The sequence below is a fragment of the Pleurodeles waltl genome, chromosome 5 (assembly GCF_031143425.1).
Source record: "Pleurodeles waltl isolate 20211129_DDA chromosome 5, aPleWal1.hap1.20221129, whole genome shotgun sequence".
NCBI classification, from domain to species: domain Eukaryota; kingdom Metazoa; phylum Chordata; class Amphibia; order Caudata; family Salamandridae; genus Pleurodeles; species Pleurodeles waltl.
The window spans coordinates 1,844,733,625-1,844,754,585 of record NC_090444.1 but is presented as its reverse complement, the minus strand read 5'-3'; the positions used below and the strand labels follow the sequence as shown (position 1 = coordinate 1,844,754,585).

The following is a 20,961-nucleotide window of genomic DNA, read 5'->3' as shown; positions in this document are numbered from 1 at the left end:
CGGGAGCGCTTGCGAGTTTTTAAAGGGCTCCTGCCCTGATTGATGGCAGCACACAGCTGCTGCCCACCTCCTCCTCCTCGAATCCCGGCAAGAAAGTTTCAGCGCGTCCCCTGTGGGGTGTAGAAGCGTCGCCCCAGTATCAAAAATGCCCATCCAGAAAATCCCCAGAGATTAAAAATAAAATGGTAATGAAGTTAATTTATTACCATTTTATTTTTCAGCAACCCATCCCAAACTGTCAGGGAGGGGCAGCACCATTGCTGCAGCAGGGAGGAGCCGTGGGCTAGCTGTGCACTTAGGTTTAAAGTGTGCATGTCTCTTTAGTCGACTGTCTTGCGATCGCCAGCCAGACGTGCATTTTAAACCACTCTAACCCAGCTGTCTGGGGTAAAGAAAGCACCAGTGCTCCTGAGAGGGCTGGGAGAGGCCGCTCCCTTCAATGCTGGTGCTTCTCTCATGCTGGTTACCAGTATGAGAGCAGCACCAGGACTGGTTAGGGGAATTGGCTGGAGCTCGCGGAGTATGGAGGAGGCAGAAGTAAAACACGGACCGGAGAGAGGAGGACGTTGGACTGTTGGAGATTGTGCAGCAAGCAAGGTAAATGGCTATTCCTTTTTATTTATAGTTGCCACTCGCCTTGCATGCATGCACCTACTCACCACCTATTTGCCCACACCCTGTCACTCCTCCTAGTTGGCAGCCACAGCTGGGCTCCTCCCGGTCCTCATATATCTCCCACCTACATAGTTTGTAAAGTTGCAGTCCTAGCCTGTTGGTTCATTTCTTGAAGAACAGGCAGAGGTTGGGGAATCACGCATCAGTGGTTCCTCTCTGAATACTGAGACACAAGAGTGTCAGGGCAGTCTTCTATAACGTGCCAGGTTTTGGAGCATTTTAGTGGTCCATTAAGGAAAATCGAGGCAAAGCCCAGTCTCAGTCTTGCAGGCTGCACATGCTGTCCAAAGTTACAAAGACCAGCAGAGGCCCTTCCTTTTTACATTGGTCTCTAAGACAATGAAACAGCACATCTCTCAAAAAACTGACTCAGCTTCCCCCATGATGAGGGAATGGCAAATACTCATGTCCAGTGCTTAATTTGAGCCAGTGGTTTCCGGTGCTCGGCACCAGCACTGGTGCTTGTGAATGTGCGCCACATGGTGGCACTGTAGCTCTAATTTAGAACTGAGCACCACAGCAGTTGTTTATGAATTCAATAAATATTAGAAATGACTATTACCTGCTACCAAAGCCATCCCGAATTGTTGCACTTTTATGAGTGTGTTGATGTAGTTGTGCTGGTACTATCACAGGCAACCCCGGCAGGGGCAATGTTTTGTGCAAGCTGCAGTGGCCTTCTGAAGAGGGACCGGACACTTATTTGTTTACAAATTAAGCACTGCTTATGTCCCAACCCCCTGCTCTGCAGCGACACAGGAGAGGGTGGAAGGCCTGGGCGGAAGCTGTTGGTGTTTTGTGTTTGTTTAGATTGGTATATTGTGTCTGCACCTGGAGGCAGGAACCATCTAAGGAATGGACATGGATGACGGACGAGGAGGTCATGAACAAGTTTTAGGAAAGAAAGGGTGGTTAGGTTAAGCAGCAGTATACAAGAAGGCACATGTGTATTCATGTATGTATGCATGTACACCTGTTAGTAAAAGAGGAGTTTGTGCACCTTGAAAGTGGTGGATATTTAATGTGTGTGGCATAGTTGTGCAAAACTATTAGCTGAAATAAGATGTTCATAGTTTGGTATAATACTGTTTGTGAAAAAAAACTGATGTGTAGATTTTTGATTATATATTTACAAAGATTACTGTTAGGGCAAAGTGCATGGTCTGTGTGCAAAAACAATTGTTTAACGTAGGGATCTTGTTAGCATCTGCAGATTTTATTCACAAGAGAACTGTATGTGTTGTTTAATAACAATGTGGCAATAGCAGTGAAAAACAGACTAGTATTTTTGTTGCATTTTTAACAAAGCCTATGTGGGTAGAAGTCTTTACTTTGTTAAATGGCCACAAAAGGGGGACATACAGAAATGACCTTTTGGTGCATTTTCTACAAAGCTGTTGTGCAAGCAAGTCTTTACTGAACAAAAGGAAGGGCAACCCTTTGTATCAGGCTGCAGCATTCATGCAGCACCCACTTACTAAACAGATCTGCGCTAAATCAGCAATTCCAGTGTTGCTGATCCAGAAAAGTAAGTAAACCAAAAGACCCACAATGGGCTTCAATTACAAGCTGCATGTCATTTGGCATCTGCAGTCTAACAGTAGCACTACTTGATGCTCCAAAACCACAACCTAATGGGAGCTCAAATGGGACAACTAACCCTGCCCTGAAAAGCCATGGCCTTGATGGACAGCCCATCCATGCACTGCAAACTATTACAAACAGGTGCAAAGTTTTTTTTGGGGGGAAAAGATTTCATGGGGCTCCAGACAGCAAAAGCTGTTTGCAGCCAGACCTAAACCACATGTCCCTGTGGTCTGAAATGGGAGGTGCTCTTGGTAGAAGAATGAGGACCTGCTCTCATTTGTCCTGCAGACCCAATTTCCCTCCTTTGTCTGTGCACCTGGCCTGCGTTAGACATGATAACAGCTGAGTGAATCATCGCTCTAGACCTGTAAGTGTTTAATTGCAGTGTGCATCCGCCATCACTCACCCCAATGGCTGCTAGAATCGGGATCCTGATGATCAGCCAGTAATTCATGTTGTAATTACGTGTCCAGCAGCTGAGAGGGAGAGACAAAAGTAAAAACATGTTACTACATCTGGGACGTGCGTCACATCACCCTGCTCTTTTGTAGTTCAGACATGAACCCTCTCCCAGCTCGGTGTGTGTGAAGATGGGGGCTTTGTGGCTTCAGAGGGGCAGCGGAGAGCCTGTGTCCTCAGGGGAACATAGGCACAGAGCCCCGCGCCAATCCCTGCCTGCGCACTGCTGTCTGCAGCTTAGCGTTTGAGAAGCAAACATCAGTCTTCCATCACCCTCCAGGTATGGTCACAGTACCAGCATCTGCACCATCATGAGAAGCCGGACCTGTCAATGTACCACCAGGCCCCACGCCTGGATGGGGAATGGGTGAGAGGCGTGCTGGTACATTATCAGTAAATCAGGGAAGCATCTTCTAATACCTAAGGACTATGGGCCTCATTATGACCCTGGCGGCCGGCGGTAAGCTGGCGGTAACGCCGCCAACAGGCTGGTGGTGTTCCGCCAGCTATTATGACCGTGGTGCAATAGCCACGCCATACCGCCAGCCCCTCCACTATACCGCCAGGCTTTCGCCTGGCGGTCATAATCCCCAGGGCAGCAGTGCAAGCACCGCTGCCCTGGGGATTATGAGTCCCGACCGCCAGCCTGGCCATGGCCATGGATAGGCTGGCGGTAAGGGGGACTTGGGGTGCCCCTGGGGGCCCCTACAATGCCCATGGACTTGGCATGGGCAGTGCAGGGGCTCCCAGGCATAGCCCCGTTGCGCATTTCACTGCCTGAATTTCGGACAGTGAAATGCACGATGGGTGCTACTGCACCCGCTGCATATCAGCATTGCCGTCGGCTCTATTACGAGCCGGCAGCAATGTTGATGTGACTTTTCCGCTGGGCCAGCGGACTGTAACACTGTTACCGTCCACTGGCCCAGCGGAAAAGTCATAATAGGAAGCCAGAAATACTGCCGGCACTGATGGTATTCTGGCTCCCGCAGCCTCAGCGGTCTTTTCAAAAGACTGCCGAGGTTGTAATGAGGGCCTATATCTCATATATCTACATGAAATACAATTACATAATGTACAGGCACCTCACCCACTCTACCCATCACTGAAACATTTATCCTACAGTTTCAATTCAACCCACAGATAACCTTCCAAAAACATTCTTTCAATAGACTGGCTCCCGAAAAACCCTAATAGTGTCAGTGGATGTGGAAGAATTGTACTAGCTCAAAGATGGACACACAGCTATTAGTCTCCTTGGCCTGGTTGTTGGTCTGTTGGCCTTTCTGTCAGCAGAAAGCCTTGGGTTTCTTGGTGGGGATGAGGTGATTGAAAAACTCACATTGGGTAAAGCTCCTTCTGGTGGATGCTCTATCAAACCACATATTCCTTACCTTTAGAATATTCCCAGGCACAAGACTAGATCCTGGGGACTCTAACAGCAGTGCTCTCGCACTCAAGCAGTTACCTCCAAACTGCCTGGAAGCGACAGAGAGGAGCCGCATATAAACAGCGCCCGTGAACCTTCGTCTCCTTCCCTTTCTGCATCTTCAAACACGGACAGTAGCACAATTGTTGGTGACAGTGTGCCGATGTCTAACTCGGGTTATTTTTAAATGTTAACGAGGCCCCTCTACAGAACAGGGATGGGGAGGGATCTGTAGTATCCACCAGAAAGAGCATTATCAAAGGTAAGTAACTTGTTCCTTCTAAAGATACTTCTAACTGCAGATGCCTCACCTTTAGAATAGATACCAAAGAAGTAACTTTCAAAAGTGGAGGGTCTGCGAGTGGACAGAGTCCAAATATTCCTGAATGACCATGTGAACAAAGTGAACTTCTCATGACCTGGCTGCCAAGGTAGTAGTGAGGCATGTACATATGTACTGATGCCCACACTGTACCCCGAAAGATATCAAGAACAGGCACTTCTCATACCAATACTGTTACACTGCTCTTAGTCCTGGTGGAATGGGATCTCGGGCCACTGTGGGACTCATTTTTGGCAAGTGCGCAGCACATCTTAATGCAGAGGACTAGCCACCTTCATAGGCTCCTGTTTGATCCCACCCTGCCCTTGTTTGCACAAGAGAAGATGAAGAAGGTCTGATCGTCCCCCAAATGATCTTTTGCCCAGTCAATTTAAAAGCTCAATATCCTCTTTGGACCAAGGCAATGAAGCCTCTCTTCCTCTTTGAGGGATGAGACAGAGCAAAACATGCAGGCAAGGGGACTGACTGGCCAACGTGAAAGGGCATCAAAATCTTAGGGAGGAATGGGGGTAGAGAGGGGCTGGTCACCCATGGGCGTTAGGTGCCCAATTCTATGCTGCACACGGCCGCTGAGGGGCTTGACACCTGAGGGGGCTTGGGCACATGCCCTGTGCTCAACCCCACGCTGCACACACCAATGAACATCTTTTAGATGTTAAAAAACACAAGAAGTGACTGAAAATAAAAGGTTGAAATACGTTATAGTTAGGAACGGTATATTATCTTGCTTTACACGTGATAATGTCACTACAACACTGTGCATGGCGGCACACAAGTTAGTTACTTTATGTCAGTTTAAACATGTTTTCAACTAACAAAAGCAATGAAATGCACCAGCTATAGTAATCTTAAGAAACCATAGCTCGTGCCCTAAAGTAACTATAAAGGGCCCTTGCCATGAAGTGCCTGTACCCTCACATCTTGCATCACTTATGACATGTTCAATTACTTAATTGATAACATTCCTAATGACATCTGAAATGGCATCAGAGATAACAGAACTGTGCTTGGCGAGGGCACGAGTTATAGTTACATTAGGGCACGAGCAATAGTTATTTGAGATAACTCTAACTATAACAGGTAAATTTCAGTGGTTTTCTTCGTTTAGACCATTGTGTATTAACTGAAATAAAATAACTCTAACTCGCGGCGCTGCCATGAACAGTGCTGCAGTGATGTTATCAATGGTGTTATAGAATATGTCATGAGTGATGTAATATTGGAGGTAATTAGCAGTCCATGGCGAGGGCGCAAGTTATAGTTACTTCACTGCACGAGAAATATATAGACATATATATCACTCAGTGTTGTCACCACTGGGTATTCATAGTTTCCATAGGAAAAGCATTTTTTGTTTCCTTATAGCTTAGTTGCCATTTGACGATTCTTCACCTCAGCTTCTTCCTGGAAAGTTTCAGGGTGATCTGTCGGAGATGAGAAAAAGGGGGTGGCGGTCCCCGAACCTGTTTTCCCCATGCAATTTCCAACCGGCATTTTAGAAAGTATTTTAGAAAAAAATGACTCAACAGAATTTCTCAAAATTTGACAGAAAGCTAGATCTGTACTCAGGAAGCATGCTTTTTGTGATTTGGTGTAAATCCGTTCAGAGATTTTTGAGAAACTAAGGCTCAAAAGTTATTGATATTTGGACCGTTGTCCCACAGGACTCATGCCGTACAGCAAATTAAAAAATTAAAGCGTTCTGATTGGCTGATTTTTTTCCTCTCGGCAATCATGGTCTTGCTGGCATGGTCCAAGTCCTGTGGTAATGTGTGATCTGATTGGCAGGCCGTAACACGTAAAAAAAACGTTGTGACCACCATTACAGTGCACCGGGACTTGTTCACCTTCTCCTAACATTAAGGAAAAAATACAGTATAAGCGAGGCAGAGTACCCTGACTCCCTAGCCTGACCCCCCATGGCCCTTTTGTGTGGGGGTGGGAGTTTCAAAGAGACCCCATGGGCCCGAATTAAAAAAACAATCATGCAGCGGGTTCCGCTGTACTACTAGGGGACCCTGTGAGGCCTCTCAGGAGGTACTTTGCGCGATCCAGTGTGGCTCTTGCGTTTTCTCCTCTGGGAGCACTGCTGTACAGTGGGGGGGAAAGAAATTAGGGTGAGTTGTCCATTGGGGGTTGAGTGACCATGGGGGTTGGCCAGAGATGGTGCTTTGGTTGGGCACAGGGCCAGGCCCCAGGCCAGGTTCTGTGTCCAACCCTCCTCTATGCTCAGTCAAAAGCCATACTCATTGAGTGAGTTGGGTGATTATGATAAAAAAACTGAAAATCACTGAAAAAACATAGGTTAAAGTGCCATTATAATTAGACATAGTAATAAGATCTTCCTTTAAATTAAAAAAAAACGTAGAAATCCACTGAAGAAAAAAAAAGTTTAAAGACCCTTATAGTTTTCTACAGTAACATTATCTAACCTTACGTTGAAAAAAAAAACTAGAAATTCACAAAAAAACAAAGGTTTAAGTGATATTATAATTAGTCCTTTTAATAATATAAACCCTATTGGTTTAAACAAAAAGAACGACTGAATTTCACCATAGTTTACTGAGCTTCCTGTAGCTTGCGCCCCTCCACGCACTGCTTATGACTACAAATATTACTTCAGTCATGACATCACTTGATGGAATCACTGATGACAAGCCCAATGACACTATTGATGACATCACAAATACCAGTACTGTCATATGCAGTATGAGTTACGTGAGGATCTAACGCATTAATATAGTGTAAGACTTAGATGCGAACATGACTGTACATTTTGAAAGTTATGTCCTGCACCATTTATGAATCAATAATACTTGGGGTGCAAATATTACTCCCTGTCAAACAAGATAAAGGCTCAGTGCTCCGAATGTGGGTTGCAGAGTTACGTTTGAAATTAGGATGAGGCTTCAAGCCAACACCTTTTCCAAAAAATCTGTAAGAATGAGTAAAACGTATTCTGACAATAGATAATCCACCAGTGGATATGTAGGCAGGTGCCCATAGTAAATAGTTGTAACGCAGCGCATAGAAACACTCTATGTAGCAACAACATTTATAAAGTGTGGATGTGTATTTCCAGAACTTCACTTACAAGTGGTTTATCTTTAACTGATGTTTGTAACCATGGCTCTAAGGTTGTATGTCACTCTGACCTCACAAAAGTATGCAGTTTATCTTACTAAACTATGGAATATAATCTAGAGAGCCTGGAAAAAAACGTCTTTACAGTGGGAAATGTATACCTGTCAACCTCTTCACTTAACATTACGGATCGTGAAGTAATGTGGGTAATCCAATTAAAATGTAAAGAACATTGTCCACCCCTTTAGTATGTGGAATTATTAAAAGGCAAAAACCTCATTGGATGGTGTCACAATGTATGATGTCATCAGTAATGTCATCAATTATGTCATTTTAGATTTCATCAGTGATGTCATCAAGAATGTCAATTAACCTTTCATGTGTGATGCAATTTGTGAGGTCATAAGCAGTGCATGGAGAGGGCGCGAGCCATAGTTTGCACAGTAAACTCTAACTGATGAATTTTATTTTAGAACAGCGGTTTTAATAATATTACAACTCCTAACTATATGTGTATATATATATTCACTTAAAAAAACAAAGGTTACAAGGACGTTATAGTTAGGCTGATATTTTAAACGTACAAAATCTTAGAAATTCAACTATTATAGTTAGAGTTATTTCAAGTAGCTATAACTCGTGTCCTAAGGTAACTATAACTTGTGCCCCCACCGTGCACAGTTTTCTCATCAATAATTTTACTGAAAAAGCTACAGAGACATTATCAATGGTGTTATAAAAGATGACATGAGTGCTGTAATATCTGGTGTAAATAGCAGTGCATGGAGAGGACTGGAGTTATAGTTACCTTAGGGCACGAGTTGTAGTTACTTGAAATTACTCTAACTATAACAGCTGCATTTCTATGTTTTTGTACATTTAAAATCTGAACCTAACTATAACGTCCCTGTAACCTTTGGTTTTTTAAGTGAATTTCTATGTTTTTTTAAACTTCTGTTTCCTAACTATAACGTCTCCGTAACCTCTGATTTTTTTTAAGTGAATTTCTGTTTTTTTTAACTTAAAGTAATTTTGATACATTACTCCAACCACTACTGCTCATGGCCTTTGGATGTATGTGGTGGGGGTTGGCCGCAGGGCCTGGCCATGGTCAACCTCCTTTAAGCTCCAAACCCCGTGCACCCACAGCTGAAAGGGTTTGGAGCTTAATGAGGGCAACATTAAATATATATATTTAGGCAGGCCAAATGGGCCCACCCACCTCTGGTGACCATTACCTCCCTGGGGCTCCCAAATAAAAATGTTGGGGGGGGGGCTCACGTGAACCCTTCTCGGGCTCCAGGGACCACCACCTCACCAAGGCAACATTAAATAAATATATGGGGTGCTTCAAGGACCCCCCCAGGCCTTTGGACCACCACCTGCCTGGGGCTGCATAATAAAAAATATGTGGGGGGGCCATACAGACCCCTCTGGGCCGTGGTGACCACTACCTCACCAGGCCTACATAAAAAAGACATGGGGGGGCCGTGCATACCCCCCTCAGACCCAGTGGCAACCACCTCCCAGGGGCTGCGTAATTAAAAAAAATTAGGGGGGCTACGCAGACCCCCCAGGTCCTGGGTTACACCACCTCCCTGGGACAACATAAAAAAAATATGTGGGGGCCTCACTGACCTCCCCTGGTACCTGGGGACCACCACCTCCCCAAGGCTACGTTTTAAAAACTATGTGGGGTGCCACGTGGAATCTCCTGCGCCCCCAGATCCAAGACCTCCTGGAAGCTATTTAAAAATATTTATAGAGGGACCACCACCTCCCCGGGGCCAGATAAGTTTTTTTTTTTAAATGGAGAGGGGCCACATGGCCTCTTTCCTTAGGTCGATTTTGGGTGCGGGGACCCCATCCCCCAGGGCCTGGTCACATGTTTTAAAAGTTATTGGGGCCGCTGGGGAAGCCTGAAGGGCCCCGTGGTCCCAGCAGCTCCCGTCTCCTGCCGGAGCTGGCATTACTCCTGCACACAGGGACCTGCTGCAAATAGCAGCTCCCTGCGTGTGGGAGCAATGTTTTCATCTCTTTTCCTGCCCACATTTTAGCCAACACCTCTTGTTCGAAGTGCTAGCAACCAATCAGATCTCAGCAGGAGATCTCTCTGGATCCGCAAATGTCTTTTCCCTTTAATATCTCAAAAACTACTGAACGGATTTACACCAAATTAAAGAAAAGGGTGATCTCCATACCAAAAGCTACTGTTTTGCAAAATTTGGTGTAATTCCGTCCAGGGGGTCATGCTGCAGGCATGTCTAAAGAGTCTATGGATATTAACATGGGAAACACACTTTTTTTACCCCCTTTTTCTCTGTTCCTGCTTGACAGATCATCCCAAAACGTCCCATGTACAACAAGTCAAACGGTGTCAAAGATAGAGGCAAGTCAAAAAAAACATTTTCTATGGAAACTAGGTCCTAACTATAATTACCTACTGGCAATATGTATATATGACAATTCAGTGAAGAAACCAGAAGTTACAGGGACATTATAGTTAGGTTTGCCCACACAAAACCATAGAAATTCAGCTTTTATAGTTGTACTTATGTGTAAAGAAACTATAACTCATTGCCTAAAGTTACTTAACTGCATGAGTTACAGTTTCTTCAGATAAGTTTAAATATAAGTATAACTACAACTGCTGAATTTTTATGGTTTTATGTGGGTAAAATGTGAACCTAACTATAACGTCCTTATATCCTTTGGTTTTCACTGAATTTCTACAAAAAGTAATATATAATTATTGTACATTAATACAAACAGCTTTGGCTGTGTGCAGCAGGGGTTGGCCGCATGCATCCAACCCCACATTTCCTATGACCTTTGGCTGTGTGCAGCAGGGGTATGGTGCGTGAGTGAGGGAGTTTTTTTTTTTACATTGGGCTTCAGATCTGTGGATCCATTGCAGATTTATACTGGGGGTCGCACTGTGTGCTGCAGTCATTCCATAGATCACCAATAAAAAAAGGGAAATTTTCTGCCCATGAGGGATCCTTCAGAGACCCTTTCATGTGGTCTGTGGGGTAAGGACACCTATACCCTGACCCCTTCTATGTGTTTTTATTTATGTTTCAGGGGGTCCAGCCAAGAAATAAAATGGCAGCTGCATCTTTCCTTTCAGGTTGCAGCCAGCCAATCAGGGCCTTGCTTTTCACCCAGATACATGGGTACCCGCGTAGAATCTGCAAAAGATCTGCGTACCTAGATATCTATATTTAAATTTCTTTAATAATTCCAAAACTACTGAAAAGATTACACCAAATAACAAAAAGAGATCTTTTTGGACCAAGCTCTAGCTTTCTGCCAAATTTGATGTAAGCCTGTTCAGCGGTTTGGGCTGTAGTCATGTTCAAAAAATGAAAAATACCTATAGATACTGCATGCGGAAAAAACATTTTGGGACCCCCTGTTTTTCTCAGTCCCCGCTTGACTAATCACCACGAAGCATTTGAGACAGCAGCTGAACTAACAACCGTGCGAGTTTTGAAAATTTCGTCGTGATTCATCAAACTGGGCCAAAGTTATTAGAAAACAAAAACCACTTTGTTTATGGGAAAAGTTAGTTCTAATTATAACTACCTACTGGCCACTGCCAATAGGTAAAATATATAAAATTATATATATATATTCACTCAAAAATGAAAAGTTACAGGGGCGTTATGGTTAGGTTCAGATTTTACACACACAGAACCATGGGAGTTCAGCCGTTATACTTATAGTTATCTCAAGTAACTATAATTCATGCCCTGAGGAAACTATAGCTTGGGCCCCCACCAGCAGCACTCTGTCCCTAATCAGGGGGAGTCTGCAGACCGGGGAGACCAGGAAAGTACAGGATTTATTGCCAATTCGTGCTGAGGCCAGAGACCAGTACAAAGTCATCCAGGAATACGACACTCGATGGGACTCTCATTCAGGGATTCCTGGAAAAGATCAACATATCTTTTGCGTAAAGGGAGCAAATGTGCTCTGCGTCGTGAAGTTCGATGTAGTTCTGCCTCAAAAGTAAAGAGCAAGGGGGAGAGAGATCACCCTTACCTTATGCCCCAGCATACCTCATAGAGATCAGAAATGCACTTGTCCATGTGTACCCGCGCCCGTGCACCAGCATGGAGCAATGCAGCCCAATTTTCAAGCTGTCTCCCAAGAACATTCTAGTCATGACATCTCGCAGGTAATCCCAACTATGGGTGTGAAGACCTTCAGGATACCTATGGAAAGGACAACGGCCTCAGGTAACAGAGCCTTATCCATTTCATCCAGCATGCGATACAGGCGCTGAATATTGTAGGATATACTGTGTTCAGGAAGTGGGTAGGTACTGGTTGATTAATAGAAGTTTTAGATTAACTTGAACTGCAGGGTCAGTGGGTGAAATTGAACTCAGGAAGGAGAGAGCTCCAGATATCGGGAGCAGAGCCCGCAAATAAATGATTCAATGTGTTCTGCTTCACGAAGATGAGAGCTTTCAATTGTAGGATTTCCGTACTACATAGGGAGCGACATCCTCCAGAGATGATGAATTTCCAGATCTGTTAGAATAGGATCTCAGTATGTAGGGCCTTAAGATCAAACATGTCATTTCAAAGTGGCACCTTTTCTCAGGGGAAACCATTGAAGAGCTGTCAAGAAAAGCAAATGTGATAAAAATTGCGAATGCCAAAGTCTAATCTAGCAGCTCTGTGGAGAATCCTTTAGACAAAAGCAAATTTGATCATAGGGAGTCTCCCAAGATTATTTTTGTGCAGGAAGGTGTCCTTTCCTGCACAACAAAATCTTGTCTGCAATGCAGGCACCCTTGCACCATGGTGAAGGGGTGCCTGTGTGGGCGCTAGGCAGCACATAGGACAAGGAGAGGAGAGGAATGCACCATATAATTTTAAATATGCCCCCTCCTTGCCAGCAACGCAGCACAGCTAGGTGTCTTGCTACACTGCGTTGAGTGACATTTTGATAAATATGCCCTTTTAAGTCTGGTTTGGAATTTATTTAGCATGCTTTTTAGGAGTTGTGGGTGGTACTGTGAGCTCCTGGAAAGGTTGAGAATATGATGGAAGAAGGCCAGAAATGTATTTTTTCTGGTGGATTATATATAGAGACCAGAGAATATTAAACTTTGGGGGTGGCTGAGGACAAAGGGAATTTGGGGGAGATGAACAGGAATTCTGTTTTGCTGGAGCGCATTATGCTTTAAGGCATTCAGCTCTGAATTTTGTTGAGACTAGAGATCAAGTTAGGAATATCTGACTCAGAGGTGATTTTGAGGTAGAGTGCAGTGTCATCAGCACACTTGTGTGAAAGGATACCAGTGGTTCTCACCAAGATACCTCAATACTCAATAACTGATGAAACCTGGAACCTCAGGGTGAGGTGAAGACAAGCGGGAGAGGCCGTATGATATCTTTAAGGGATCTCAGTGCCTGGATACCCTCACGCGTGATAAGCAGCACTCTACAAATCCACCTTACATTACACCTACTTGTTGGGAGTGATTTGCAAATAGGTGAACGAACACAGCGTGTGTCTCCTCCGACTCCCAATTGGTATTGCAGGGTACTAAGAATCAGGGTGTGGTTGATGGTATCAATGTGCAAACAGACCACTCGTATTAAGGACAACGGTCTCCGTGCTGCAGTTGGATCTGTAGCTTGATTGCAAGGTGTCTTGAGGGTTGTTTTTGGAGATTTAACTCTTCAAGTGAGAGACAAAATCGTCCTAAAAGGTTTTGAAAAGCTTTTACATTGGACTCAAAGTATCAGTAATTCACCTCAGTCTGTGAGGTACATGGGGACTGTGGTAAGCAGACCAATGCCATGATTATGTGGAGTAGATTAAAATACATCTGCATCTGATGGTGCAAAGATAAAAAATAACCACAATAAATCACAAGACAAAGCAATTGTAATAAGTTACCATTCACAGCTGATATTTAAGAAATTAGATGATCCTTCTATTAGGTGGACACTTTCTGACCCATGTAAAAGAGAGTTAGACACTCACTCCTAATAGATTAAACCTTAGATCCCTTAAGATTCTCTCTAGTGTGCCCACAATGCAAAAGGATCTCTTAGTCAAGCCAACATTTGGTAATTGCTCTAGATCTCTTACTCATGCACCAGACATTGAAGGCACTCCCACCTTGTATTTTGTGGTAATGGGGTGGTGTACAAGTCCTACATTGCCTGAGGTTCCTAGTCTGGTGCTCTCATCATGCTCAAACCTGGTTCTTCTGAGTGGTGTGCAAAACCCCTAAACAACCTTTGGCGGTGAGAAGCTCATGACAGCTCCTCAGCATGGTCTATTGGTACCTTAGTGTGGTGATGCTCTGATGCATGGAATCACTCTGAATGTCTACAGTGCTTTTTGATCTCCACAGCACAAAAGTTAACAATTAGCTGACAAATTGTATGGGCGAAGGCAGTAAAATCATCACAGTCTGAAAAGATGGTAACATGAATGCTGTGCGCGTGAAGAGGTGAGTGGCCACATATGAAATCAAAAGGTCTTCAGTAATGTGAAAAATATCCTATTCAAAACAACAGGAAAACCATCACTACAGCTCTCGTGTTAGCGGTGACCAAGACCAACCTGCCTCAGAAGGAACCAAAGCAAACCATACTTCTGCATGCATTCTACATTCTGATAGAAGATACGCAATGACAAGCATTATGTGTGCATCACACCAAAGACACACATTATAAGAACTCGATCAGAGTCACACATTTTCCTTAGATTAACTGAATATGTTTGTACAAGAACCCAATCATGGGCACATATTTTCCTTAGATTCACTCAAGATGTAGCTTTAAATAATATATGAAACGCAAAAAGAACTAATATTCATCTTGTATTCAGCTAATGAAACATTCAGCGATATCACCAGAGATGCAGCTTCAAGCCAAGTCAATTGTGATGTCACAGAAATCTGTGATAACCAATACCATTACTTAACCTTTAAGGTCAAAAGCCTATGGATCTGTGGAATTTTGCAATTGATGAGTGACCCCCAGATATGATTAGTGGTTTTCTTCCAACACTTACCAACCTCTGTTAATTCCCTTTGCATTATCACCGTCCTGATCCACAACCAGCAGCCAACAGCGGTGAGAACGTCTGTGACCCATCTCTGCCCTAGAAATGTCCTCTACCCAAGTCTAGCAAATAATCTCTCATCTCCAAAAAGTCAAAAATACTATCTCAGACCTCTAACTTGAAAAAGCAATGTAACTCCATGCACCCAGTGACCAGCATACCTTCAAAGTGCAGGATCCCTTACCCACAAATATGTAAGCGTAACTACACATAAACATCTAAGCATCAAAACAAAACACGGTAACCCTCCTTGAGCTACAACAAAAAACACCTCCACATCCTCAGAATTATGTGACACTCAAAAGAAGGTACGTACCTTAGAACTGAAGTTACAGCTGATCTCTTTTTCAACTAATCACCCATGCTTCTGAAGAAAGCCACAAGAATATAGGTTGTATTTATAGGTTTTATTTAATACTTGTTCAAATGCTACTTTTAACCTTGAGTGGATCAAGTTCACAAAGCTGTCTTATGAAAGTTTCTTCATTCATTCAATCATTTGTTGGTGGACACTTTTTTGTTGGTGTTGGTCCTTTGCTAAAACATAGGAATCCAATAGTGTGAATATTTGGAAGCCAGATCTGTGATGAGCAGATACTGGAAAAGGGTTCAACACTAATGTGTGTGTCATGATAACTAAACCTCTGCTGCATAGGTGCTTAGGTGTGTGAAGAAACCGAGAGACCGCACCACCTCATCAGGAAGGAAAGTTACCACTGCTCTGTGAACGTGGCAGGATCAATTTTGAGACACACTGCAGCTGGTGTCCCACACACCCTAAAGTAAGAAAGCTGGAGGTGGAGGGTCTCTAGTAACCAGACTACCAACTCTTCATCTGTAGCAGAAAGTTGACTCACAAAGCCTCTTGGACTCTACATGAATATAAACAAAAAATGCTTACAGTGTAAATGGAAGGATCCAAACATATTACACAAAGGGAACACAATACAATACTCAACAAATACATTGATAAAGCCACATAGCAATGAAAGCCAGGGCCCCATAGCAATGAAAGCCAGGGCCCCTGGCTTCATACTGCATTTGAGGTTCACAGAGTTCTGGTGTTTGAAAAGTTCTAATGATCTCAAAGGTCGGAACACACCTGGAACAAAAATTTGTCAATGCTTGAGGTTTCCAAACAACATTGGAAACACACAGGATACTCTAACAAAGGAGACAAACAAACTTCCTGCCTAAATGATGACTTTGTAGCAAGTTTGTGAACCTAGACATAGGTAAATGTTTAAAATGTCATGGTAAGGTGTGAAAACAACATCAATAAAGTTATTATGTATCTGCCACTTGCAAAGGCAGAGGGCAGCGTCTTGAAGTACGTGCGTTTTCTACAAATGTTGTACAAAGTGGACAGACACAATCTGGCCCATTCCAATGGGACCACAGGACTCATCACAGACTATGGCACGCATTACAAGTTAAGGACTTGGAGGCATTACGATGCCATTCCGTCACTTTTTTAGATGCACCGGCGGTACAGGCTGCTGACCCATATCTACAAGGCCACGCAAAGCCACTTTGCTTGACCTTCCATGGCCTTGTAGATATGGGGTAAGCACCAGAGGTCTCCAACCTTTTTTGTAGTGAAAGCTACTTATGTTGATGAAAGCAATCCAGAGCTATGAATATTATTATAATTTTAATACTGACCACATCAGACAAGTTTACATGTTTGTTTTAAATATAAACTTTTCAGTTTTGTAGGCTGAGCACACACAGGAGAGCAACTTATGGGTAGCTCGAGAGCTACTAGTAGCTCACAAGCTACTCGTTGGCGACCGCTGCAATGCAGCGCAAGTTGCTGCTTTGCCTTATGTGGCGTCAAAGAGGCGTTCATGGGCAATACGGTGGGTTTTCCCATCCAACACCCAGAGATTTTGACGCATTCCCAGATTTACAAGGATTTGTAAACCTGGGAATGCGTCAAAAGCCTGCGTCTTTCCAGGGGAAGCGTGACGAAGAGAAATAACTTTATTTTTCCTTGTTTTTCCTCTTTCCATGTATGCTGCATTTTGCAGAACACATAAAAGGAGGGAAACACTTCCATTCTTGCACAAAAACAATCATTCCTACACCATGGTGCAAGGGTGCCTGCGTTGGTGCATGGCAGCCAATTGTGCGCCAGCTCAGTGGAAGAGGACAGGAGTGTGCATTCCTGCCCTTTTCTTTTGACGCGGGGCAGCACAGCAATAAGCCTTGTGGCGCTGCCCGCGCCAAAATATTGTAAATATGCCCCTAAGTACCAGACGCATGCTGGTATAACTATCACAGACTCACAGCTTTCCCCTAATAATTTACGACAGTCCCAACCTGCCAAGATCTATCAGGGGAAGGTGGGAGGGATGGGGTATGGAAAAAATGCAAAATATGCAGAGTTTTGTGTGTTCATAACCGATCCCACATCATAGGCCTCATTTTCCCATTGAAAACTTAGAATAGGAGGTATTTACCTCACGCCTCACCCCACCCTATTCTGACAAACCTCTAAGGAGGGCCCTAAGGGTCTCTCTGGATGCAGGCAGTGGGATGGCCAGCTAGAAGCTGAACTACTGGCAATGAATGGTGAACCAAAGAAAATAACAAAGATAGTGCGAGGAAGAGAGTGCTGCCAGGAGAAGTCACCGCTCACTCTCACCTGCACATGCATCAGTCAATCGCCCCCCTTTCTTCTCTGGTGAGAGGCTCCAGGGGACTCGTGGATGTCTGTGATCTTCTGCATGTGCTGAGTGTACATGTGCTGAGTCAGCCTCTCCAGTCTCTGGTAAAGGGCAGAGCAGGCTTCAGTGTAAACGTGCTGAGTCAGCCTCTCCAGTCTCTGGTAAAGGACAGAGCAGGCTTCAGTGTAAACGTGCTGGGTCAGCTTCTCCGGTCTCTAGTAAAGGACAGAGCAGGCTTCAGAGTAAACGTGCTGGGTCAGCTTCTCCGGTCTCTAGTAAAGGGCAGAGTAGGCTTCAGTGTAAACGTGCTGGGTCAGCCTCTCCGGTCTCTAGTAAAGGGCAGAGCAGGCTTCAGTGTAAACCTGCTGGGTCAGCTTCTCCTGTCTCTAGTAAAGGGCAGAGCAGGCTTCAGTGTAAACCTGCTGGGTCAGCTTCTCCTTTCTCTGGTGAAGGACTGCGCAGGCTTCAATGTAAATGTGCTGAGTCAGCTTCTTCTTTCTAAGGTTAAGGGCAGAGGAAACTTCAGTATAAATGTGCTGAATCAGCTTCTCTTTTCTCTGGTAAAGGGCAGAGCAGGCTTCAGTGTAAACGTGCTGAGTCAGCCTCTCCAGTCTCTGGTAAAGGACAGAGCAGGCTTCAGTGTAAACGTGCTGGGTCAGCTTCTCCGGTCTCTAGTAAAGGACAGAGCAGGCTTCAGTGTAAACGTGCTGGGTCAGCTTCTCCGGTCTCTAGTAAAGGGCAGAGTAGGCTTCAGTGTAAACGTGCTGGGTCAGCTTCTCCGGTCTCTAGTAAAGGGCAGAGCAGGCTTCAGTGTAAACCTGCTGGGTCAGCTTCTCCTGTCTCTAGTAAAGGGCAGCGCAGGCTTCAATGTAAATGTGCTGAGTCAGCTTCTCTTTTCTCTGGTAAAGGGCAGAGCAGGCTTCAGTGTAAACGTGCTGGGTCAGCCTCTCCGGTCTCTAGTAAAGGGCAGAGCAGGCTTCAGTGTAAACCTGCTGGGTCAGCTTCTCCTGTCTCTAGTAAAGGGCAGAGCAGGCTTCAGTGTAAACCTGCTGGGTCAGCTTCTCCTTTCTCTGGTGAAGGACTGCGCAGGCTTCAATGTAAATGTGCTGAGTCAGCTTCTTCTTTCTAAGGTTAAGGGCAGAGGAAACTTCAGTATAAATGTGCTGAATCAGCTTCTCTTTTCACTGGTAAAGGGCAGAGCAAGCTTCAGTGTACATGTGCTGGGTCAGCTTCTCCTGTCTCTGGTAAAGGGCAGAGCAGGCTTCAGTGTACATGTGCTGGGTCAGCTTCTCCTTTCTCTGGTAAAGGGCTGCGCAGGCTTCAATGTAAATGTGCTGAGTCAGCTTCTTCTTTCTAAGGTTAAGGGCAGAGGAAACTTCAGTATAAATGTGCTGAATCAGCTTCTCTTTTCTCTGGTAAAGGGCAGAGCAGGCTTCAGTGTAAACGTGCTGGGTCAGCTTCTCCGGTCTCTAGTAAAGGGCAGAGCAGGCTTCAGTGTAAACCTGCTGGGTCAGCTTCTCCTTTCTCTGGTGAAGGACTGCGCAGGCTTCAATGTAAATGTGCTGAGTCAGCTTCTTCTTTCTAAGGTTAAGGGCAGAGGAAACTTCAGTATAAATGTGCTGAATCAGCTTCTCTTTTCATTGGTAAAGGGCAGAGCAAGCTTCAGTGTACATGTGCTGGGTCAGCTTCTCCTGTCTCTGGTAAAGGGCAGAGCAGGCTTCAGTGTACATGTGCTGGGTCAGCTTCTCCTTTCTCTGGTAAAGGGCTGAGCAGCCTTCAGTATAAACATGCTGGGTCGGCTTCCCCGGTCTCTGGTAAAGGGCAGATCAGGCTGCAATGTAAATGTGCTGAGTCAGCTTCTTCTTTTTCAGGTAAAGGGCAGAAAAGACTTCAGTATAAATGTGATGAATCAGCTTCTCTTTTCTCTGGTAAAGGGCTGAGCAGGCTTCAGTGTACATGTGCTGGGTCAGCTTCTCCTTTCTCTGGTGAAGGACTGAGCAGGCTTCAGTGTAAATGTGCTGAGTCAGCTTCTCCTTTCTCTGGTAAAGGGCAGAGCAGGCTTCAGTCAGTGTCAATCTGCTGGGTTAGCTTCTCTGGTCTATGGTGAAGGGCAGAGCAGGTTTCACTGTGAGTATGCTGGTTCAGCTTTTCCTGTCTCTGGTAAAGGGGAGATCAGGCTTCATTGTAAATGTGCTGAGTCAGCTTCTCCTTTCTCTGGTGAAGGCCTGAGCAGGCTTCAGTGTACATGTGCTGGGTTAGCTTCTTCTTTCTCTGGTAAAGGACTGAGCAGGCTTTAGTCGGTGTAAACTTCTGGGTTAGCTTCTCTGGTCTGTGGTAAAGGGCAGAGCAGGTTTAATTGTGAATATGCTGGTTCAGCTTTTCCTGTCTCTGGAAAAGGGTAAAGGAGGCGTATGCATAAACACTGCTGGGTCAGCTTCTCCTGTCTCTGCTAATAGACAGAGCAGGCTTCAGAGTAAATGTGCTGGGTCAGCTTCTCCTGTCTCTAGTAAAGGGCAGAGCGGGCTTCAATATAAACATTCTGGGTCAGCTTGTACAGTCTCTGCTAATAGGCAGAGCAGACTTCATTGTACATGTGATGAGTCAGCTTCTCTGCTCCGTGGTAAAGGGCAGAGCAGGCTTCAGTCAGTGTATATGTCCTGAGTAAACTTTTCCTGTCTCTGTTAATAGGGGGAGCAGGCTTTAGTGTACATGTGCTGAGTCAGCTTCTCCAGTCACCTTGGGGTGGCTGGGTGCTTCCATGCAGACACGGACCGAAGCAGACAGGAAGTTCAGCTGTTCTTCAGTCTTACAGCAGCACACAAAGGATAAAGGCAGGGCCACTGTCCAAAAGATGCTCAGTGAGGAGAAGGGCACTCCTAGGTTATATTCCAAACATCAGACAGACAGTCGGAGAGGTTGGCAGAGGTTGTCAGCTGCCCAGTGCCAACCCTCAGGAGGCGCACCTTATAAGTTCAGAGTTTCATTCAAAGAGTCTGGTGTAGATCTTCTCTTTTCCAGGAGGATGCTGGAAATGTGCTCTCCCAAGAATGCAATGTAGGGACCTCTGTCAACACAGAGACCCTACTTACATCCTTTAGGGGCCTCTTGGGCAGGAAGCCATGCGGCTTGCCTTCAGAAAGACCCTAATGTAAAGCAAAGCAGATTAAGAAGTGTGTGTGGGGTACAGGGTGTCCTCTGTGCACAACTCTCATCATCCGTCTTGCAAACATCAGTTTTATAAAAATGTAAACATTCACAATAAACTAAACATCACCAGAAGCATTTACCATACACATTCTGTTAAAGGGTTAGGAATGCGCTGTTGTCAATAATGTTTGCAAGCATCACAGTTAATAGGAATAAACAACAATGGGGCATTTATCTGCCCCTAACTTGCAGGCTACCTTTGCATGGGAGGGCACTTTGGCAACTCATCTGTGTGCAACTGCACTCACCAAAGGCAAGAATAAGCTGCCCGTCCCGAGATTGAGCAGACGTGTTAATGGCGGCTAACTCCTACAAGCTACAAAATGCGCGGCTGGGGGAACAGATGGACTCCCCCTGCTCAGAATACAGCTCAGGTAGCAATAGATGTGCAGTTTGAGGGGTCC

General features: G+C 44.9%; 1 protein-coding gene across 1 annotated transcript in view; it reads right to left on the bottom strand.

The window, feature by feature from the left end:
* Positions 1-20,961, bottom strand: part of GLP1R (glucagon like peptide 1 receptor) — a 960,977-nt gene that overhangs the window by 173,089 nt on the left and 766,927 nt on the right. The window contains exon 8 of the mRNA XM_069236652.1: positions 2,669-2,738. Coding sequence (XP_069092753.1) covers positions 2,669-2,738 — 70 coding nt within the window. The remainder of the gene's footprint in view (positions 1-2,668; positions 2,739-20,961) is intronic.